Source organism: Morone saxatilis, unplaced genomic scaffold (assembly GCF_004916995.1).
Source record: "Morone saxatilis isolate NCDOM2014 unplaced genomic scaffold, NCSU_SB_2.0 Contig5, whole genome shotgun sequence".
Classification (NCBI taxonomy): Eukaryota; Metazoa; Chordata; class Actinopteri; family Moronidae; genus Morone; species Morone saxatilis.
Genome location: NW_023340095.1, coordinates 22,337,508 through 22,344,567, shown reverse-complemented (window position 1 = coordinate 22,344,567; position 7,060 = coordinate 22,337,508). Strand labels below are relative to the sequence as shown.

The 7,060-nt window shown below is 41.7% G+C and overlaps 1 protein-coding gene across 1 annotated transcript in view; it reads left to right on the top strand.

Moving 5' to 3' along the window:
* The window catches only part of wdr3 (WD repeat domain 3), a 13,696-nt gene that overhangs the window by 4,185 nt on the left and 2,451 nt on the right, over nucleotides 1-7,060 (top strand). The window contains exons 6-18 of the mRNA XM_035677197.1: nucleotides 1-96; nucleotides 952-1,053; nucleotides 1,392-1,493; nucleotides 2,171-2,271; nucleotides 2,529-2,633; nucleotides 2,757-2,987; nucleotides 3,083-3,176; nucleotides 3,805-3,906; nucleotides 4,028-4,110; nucleotides 4,381-4,519; nucleotides 4,653-4,709; nucleotides 5,552-5,652; nucleotides 6,153-6,306. Of these exons, the coding sequence (XP_035533090.1) occupies nucleotides 1-96; nucleotides 952-1,053; nucleotides 1,392-1,493; nucleotides 2,171-2,271; nucleotides 2,529-2,633; nucleotides 2,757-2,987; nucleotides 3,083-3,176; nucleotides 3,805-3,906; nucleotides 4,028-4,110; nucleotides 4,381-4,519; nucleotides 4,653-4,709; nucleotides 5,552-5,652; nucleotides 6,153-6,306 (1,467 nt within the window). The remainder of the gene's footprint in view (nucleotides 97-951; nucleotides 1,054-1,391; nucleotides 1,494-2,170; nucleotides 2,272-2,528; nucleotides 2,634-2,756; nucleotides 2,988-3,082; nucleotides 3,177-3,804; nucleotides 3,907-4,027; nucleotides 4,111-4,380; nucleotides 4,520-4,652; nucleotides 4,710-5,551; nucleotides 5,653-6,152; nucleotides 6,307-7,060) is intronic.

The following is a 7,060-nucleotide window of genomic DNA, read 5'->3' as shown; positions in this document are numbered from 1 at the left end:
GTGTGGAGCATGGTGCTGTTGAACCAGGAGTACAGGCTGTTAACAGGCTCAGCAGACAGTGAACTCCGAGCCTGGGACATCAGCTACCTGCAGGAGGTGAGGAAGAACACAGCTCATGCTTCATGCTACACACACGGACAAAAATAAAACGATGTATACTGAGATACAGAGGAAAAACTAGGAAGTTAGCTTGAGCACTGATAGCCATCATGGCCAAATAAAGCACCTACAGAAACTTTACCAAGAAAGAATTAAATAGAAAGAAACTTATTTTATGTACTTCACAAACTCTACTATACAAACAATGTATTCATATACTTTTGTGTGCATAATGAAATGTCATATTAGAGAAGCTGAATTTGAAGTCTGATTAAGTATCACAAGGGAGTCACAAGAATTTAAATACTTACTAGAGCTAATCGCGGCTGAGGCAGGGCCTCTCTGTGTGGAGTTTCCCCCAACGTCAAAAACATGTATGTTAGGTTAGGCTCAGATCTGGAGTTGGTCCCTCGGATGCCGCACTGTGGCTGCCCACTGCTCCTAGTACTTAGTATGGGTCAAATGCAGTAAATGAATGTCCCTACAGGGATTAATAAAGAATAACCTAAGTTAAGTTAATAAAGACTGTATGTGTATTATGAAATGAATAATGAATGCAGTCAACATCAGTGTTTCTGCTGACCTGCTGGATATGGTCTCATAATGTAGTGTGCATGTAGCATGAAATTGGATGAACTTTAGGTGACATGTATATGCCTTTGGTGTTAGCCTAATGATGCATACCGTCACATGGTTGACACAGATCCCTTTTGTGTAGCCTGTTGTAATTATTCCAGCTCAGTTGAAGAAGATGATGAACCTAAATGTGTTTTTACATTGGATAAATAAGGAAAAACTGAGGCTGCCTGAGTTGTTGTAAAGGCTCTGTCTGTCTGTCTGCATCCTGCTCAGGAGAAAACTGAGGGTGAACCCAAGGTGAAGAAGGGGAAGACTCTGCTGGAGGATGACGACGACGAAGACAACGAAGAAGGGCTGGACGAGAGTCCGGAAGAGGTACCGGAGTAGTCATTAATGTGTTCTTGTGAGAAAATACTGTAATAAAATGCATGTCATGCATGTCTCATTTGAGGCCATTTTAGATAAACCTGTATCATTACATACATTAATAGACTGTATGTCCTGTTAAGTCTTGTTAACATTCAGACAACAGGAGCAGTGATACACGCTATTACCCTTTCAGAGCATGCAACAACAGAGTCATTTAGAACGTGAGCTTTGGAAAGTGTTTGCCTTTCCAGCAACAGCAGTGCACCTTCTCAACCTCAAATAAATCTCTTTCTGATTGTACTTGATGTTAAACTTTGTCCTCTCCCTCTTTCTTCCCCTCTCAGCGGATCCTGAGTTGTAAAAAAGCCGGCTCTATCCTGAGAGAGGCCAGGGACAGAGTTGTCTCCATGACAATGGACAACAAGGCCAGAGTCATCGCTTGCCACGTGAGTGTAGCCATAAAATGAATGGGATAAACAATGCAGAGGATGTCAAGGTTCCTTCGGGAATCCTGAACCATCTGTGAATTTAACAAAGAGTTTTACAACATAAACTGAGATATAGTAAATATTTTAGTTTATGAAAGTGCCTCAGGATGGATATGGAAATTACATCATAGCCACAGCAAAAGCTCACTTATTTTCTACACTCTTTCTTTTACAATCTCAGGTAGGAGCTCAGATGTTTGTGTGGTGCGTTAGGCCTATCTGAGGCCTACCTCATCCATAGTTTGGGGGTTTTCCAGCACTGTTGGATCTTGTAGGCCCTAATCAGTGGCTAACTTACCACATTGATTTAGCACTGAAGGCATTATTTGAATTTGCTCATTTTGTTTAGTTTCTCCTTATATTTAGAGCACAACCTGACAACTTATCAATTAAATATTGTTTAATATGATTCACAATGAAAGGAAAACTGTTGTTGCCTGGTTTTGTTTTTTCTTAATGTTTTTTAGTTATTTCCTCTCATACCGGCACAGACAGAATGAATGTGCTGGTCTGCGTTCAGCTGGCTGTCAGTTTTTATCACTCTGTTTATATCATCAGAGTTTGTGATTTTAAAACACATTGATATTGCTATTTTAAGCTATTAATGGTATGCATATCTCTCCTCCCTTCAACAGGGCAATGATTCAATCCTGGAGCTTTTCACTGTGCTGTCAGAGGAGGAAGTGCAGAAGAAAATGACAAAGAAGTTGAAGAAAGCCAAAAAGAAGGCAGCTAAGTAAGCTCAGAAAGCAGTTACTTCTGTTGAGTTCATTTGGAAGGTTTGCAAGGTTATTTTTACTGTTACCAGAGGTGGATAACATTACTGCTGATAACAGTACTAACCTTTATACCAGTATTTTACATACTTTATCTACCATTTCATCCACTTCTACAACTTTTAAATACTGCTGCGCTGTAGTGTGTATGCAGTACTCGTGGGGGTTTTTGAGTTCAGCACGCTGAAGCTTGTTGTATGGCTGCCCCCTGCTGCAGAGCTCAGGAAGATGCAGGCGAGGAGGCAGCAGAGCCGGTGGTGGAGAGGATGCTGAAGGACGAGATCATCAGACTGACCAACATCAAGGCCTCCGCCAAGATCAGGTCAGTGTGGAAACCAAGCCCTCAGAAGCTCCATCATTCATCCAGACTTCCAAACACTGATGAAAGCCACTATTTGCATCTTTATCCCCTAACTCCTCACACCTCTCCTCCACCCCCTCTCAGATGGGTGGAATGCCTGTCATGTGTTGGTGGCGAGCTGAAGGTGGCGCTGCTGCTACAGAACAATACCGTCGAGACCTACAGCCTGAAGACTTCAGACAAGACCCCCACAGCCAATAAGACGGCTCGCCTCACAATCGGCGGCCACCGCACGGACGTCCGCACACTGGCCTTCAGCTCGGACAACCTGGCCGTCCTCTCCGCCTCTGGTGACACTGTCAAAGTTTGGAACAGGTGAGACTGCTTCAGTCCCAGCAAGTCCTGGCAATGTCTTTTAGGTCTTACTGAGTGGCCTTAGGTCTAACGTGATGTCCTGCCCCCTCTTACAGGTCAACTCTGCAGGTGATTCGCACCATGGCCTGTGACTACGCCCTCTGCTCCCTCTTCGTGCCTGGAGACAGACAGATAATTCTGGGGACCAAGGTATTTGGACGCACACACCTGCTCACCCTGACACTCAGCAACATGGTTTATGGTAGAAGTATGTCAGGTTTTTGGAGCCAAACTATGATATTCTTTGTAGAAAAAGTTTCATTGAACATAAAGTCAATAATTTATCTGCTTTAATTGAATCATCCCAATAATTTATTATAAAATACATTTCCCATTACCAGACAAAAATGTATGTCTGGATAATTATCATCCATTCCTAGTGTAGATTTCACTTTTCTAAGAGGTTTCAATGAAGAATCTGTGGAATGGAGGTGGCTAGCGCAGATAGACTTTTTGACTTTAATCTGACTTTTAGGCCTTAAAATTTATTAAAATGTCTTAAATATGATTTTGACAGGTCTTAAAATGTATTGGATTAATGAAGTTAACATTATTTGTATAAAGTTAAATTTTCCAGTCTCACTTTTAAATGTTGTATTGATGCTGTAACAACTAAAACAAGAGACCAAAACGGAACCAACCAGTTTGGATGTGAAACAGTTCTTAAATTGTATTCACAATGGTTTTAAAAAGTTCAAATTAACCTTCTGAAACCTGTAGAAACCCTTTTATTAAGAATAATCTAGTCAGTGTTTTGTGTTTGTGTTTTTCCTGCCAGAGCGGGAAACTGCAGATCTTTGAGTTGGCCTCAGGAAGCCTCCTGGAGACTGTGGACGCCCATGATGGAGCCCTGTGGTCCCTGTGCCTCGCCCCAGACCAGGTAAACCTGACTACCTGTCTGTCTGCAGTTGCATTCTTTTTCTAACTATTTCTTACTCTTTCGTATCAGTCAGCATTCATAAATAGTGCTTTTTCATTTGTTTTGTCTGTCATTCCCATAGAGGGGAATTGTCACAGGAAGTGCAGATAAGACAGTGAAGTTCTGGGAGTTTGAGCTGATAAAGGACCAAGGGACGGCCCAAAAGTAAGTCCCCACCTTGTTCAGTGTTCAAATATTAGTATGGTTCATTAATGACTAGATGATTTCTACTATTAGTCTGCTTTTTATTCAAAGCAGGTACAATGTGCAAGAAGCAAGTCAGCATATTCTCTGTAATGATTATACATTGCTCTGTATTATTAATGGTGAATCTTATATGGAACACTTTTCAATTGTAAATTGCTTAATAAAACACAAAAATGTTAAGAAGACTTAGACATGACTCATCATTTTGTGTGTGTGTGTGTGATATAGGAGGCTGACAGTGAAGCACACACGGACTCTGCAATTGGAGGAAGACGTTTTGTGTGTGAAGTTTTCTCCTGACCACAGACTGCTGGCTGTCTCTCTGTTAGACTGCACTGTGAAGATTTTCTACACAGACACACTTAAGGTAGATTACATATACATACATAACATTGCATAACATTAAAAAATAAAATAACTATAGCATATTCAGTGTGTAATTGCTTCATTAATGGATTCAGTCGACCTGATAATTAAACATGTCTCCCTCTCTGCTTCAGTTCTTCTTGTCTCTGTATGGACACAAGCTGCCTGTTCTTTGCCTGGACATCTCACATGTGAGTACTCTCAAGCTGCAAAAGTGTTAATAACAAAGGTTTGACAATTTGAGTCATTATTTGACGAGACCCAGAGTTTAGCCGCATTTTGTCAGTTGAGTTTCTGCACTTTTGTTTTCTAGCTGCGTCATTGTATAAACTTACAAACAGAGTCTCAAAATGACCACAAACCACAAAACTAGCTGTGATGGAAACGCAGGGCGGCGTGAAGCAGGGCAGTGTACGCTCTGATGCTCTCTGCTTCAGTGATGACCGTCAGTGAGGTCAGATAAACAACTTTTGAACGTGGCAGTGGTACAGCCGGCTGATGGCACTGTCAGCAGTCCAGCAGCAGAGATGCTCTGTGGTGTGCTGGGATTTTATAACTGAACTATGAGCTGGATACAAACTTTAAATTCCTATAAATGTGTGTAAATCTGATGTTTTCACGTCACAGATGATGGTGAAAGGCATTATAACTTGAGTCTTATGGGTATAATATGGGACTGATGTAGGCTCATATGGGAGGTGAATGTGGGGTTGAACTGAAAAAAAGGAAAGCTGAATCTTCGCATTGAACAGCCAAATACAATTCAGCTGACAAAATTCTGAGTCGGGTACGGCCCTACTGGAAAGTGAGTGTTATAATAGCAGCCAGATCTTCAGGTCCAACTCATTATGGTCGTGTCCCAGCTTGACAGAAGGTGTTTTGATTGTTGATTGCTTGTTGGCGTTGAATATGATTCAGTTTTGATGTTGGTCTCCACTTCGAACAGTTTAGTTTGTGTAATCGATTTGGAGTTAGGTCATCTTGACCCACAGTCGTGCCTCCCAGACTCTGATCTTGTGTTTTCTGTTACCAGGATAACACAATCATCGCCACCGGCTCAGCTGACAGAAACGTGAAGATCTGGGGTCTGGACTTCGGCGACTGTCACCGCTCCATGTTTGCTCATGACGACAGGTAACGCCCAGCGACACAGACCCAAACCAAGTCACGTGTTCATTGGAACAAATTCATCAAATATGTGCTGGTGAAATCATTTTCTAGGCTGTCGAGCTTCCAGCTCTGACTTCATGTGTTATGGTCAGGGTCTCTGATCTATGTCCTGTTAACTCAGACTGCCCTGTGACTTCACACCAGCTGTTCTTTCATCTCTCCGCTCATCTGTTTTCTCATCTCACTTTTTGTCCTTGGTGTTCTTGTTCTGGTTTACTTTATTGTCAGCCTTTCTGTGTTTGTTGAGTTTTCTTTCAACCGCCCCTTTTGATACTTTTTGCTGTATCTCTTGCTTGATAGCTTTCGTTGTGTCTTTCTCTCTTGTCCTGCCATTATGTCTGGCTTTCTTTTTTTTTTTCTTTTTGTCACACTTACCTATTTTCTAGCTTTGGATTGGTTTTCTATTTTATCAATTAACTTGGCTGGCTTTCTCTCTCTTCTCTCACTCTGTTTATTCTCAACAGCGTCATGTTCCTACAGTTTGTCCCCAAGACTCATCTGTTCTTCACAGCAGGGAAGGATAAGAAGATCAAACAGTGGGACGCCGACAAGTTTGAGCACATCCAGACGCTGGAGGTGACACTCTTTCTCCTTACCCTTGATATTTGGGGTCGACTGGCTTAGCCCAAGGGTTTATTCACACCTCAGCTCACACCACCACGCCTCATTTGTCAGTTGTAAACTAGATTTGTCAAACTGAATCCAAAACTAGATTTGGTGTCATTACAGATTTGTGGGTGTTCACTTGTGTTGTTAGGCTTTTACTAGGTGGTGGCTGCATGATTATTTGCATTTGATAGGGAGGTTAAACAGGATGTAATGCCCATTCCACAACAGAATTTTGTCACGAGTGAAGAAAAATGTTTAAGGTTTTACTTGCAGGTAGCATCAGAGAGAAGGTCATGTTGTTACCTAAAGGGAAACCAATTCCCAAACGGCTTTGTATCCTTACAATTTGGGTAGTATATGCAAATAAACGTTCATGAGCATAACTTCCCTCCATGTTGCCAGTACCAGGTCTTCACTCATTTGCACAAAAGTATGCTATTTGCCTCTCTCAATCCGACTGGTCATGGAGGCGAGTATACAAGAAAATGCCAAAGTACAATCTGTAGTTTGGACAACAAGCCTAGAATCATTCGGATTGAGAGAGGCAAACTGCGTCATCCGGTGGACTTTTGCTGGCAAATGAGTGCAGGCAGCATAGAGGGAAGTTAAACATTGTATTTGCATATACTACCCACATTGTAATCATAAAAAGCTAGTTGAAGATCAACAGATTTTCCCTTTAAATTGATAGTTGATTGATCCTTAGGTGACCCTGTATGTGACTGCCAAATCTGATGGTTATGCATCCAATAGTTGTTGATAT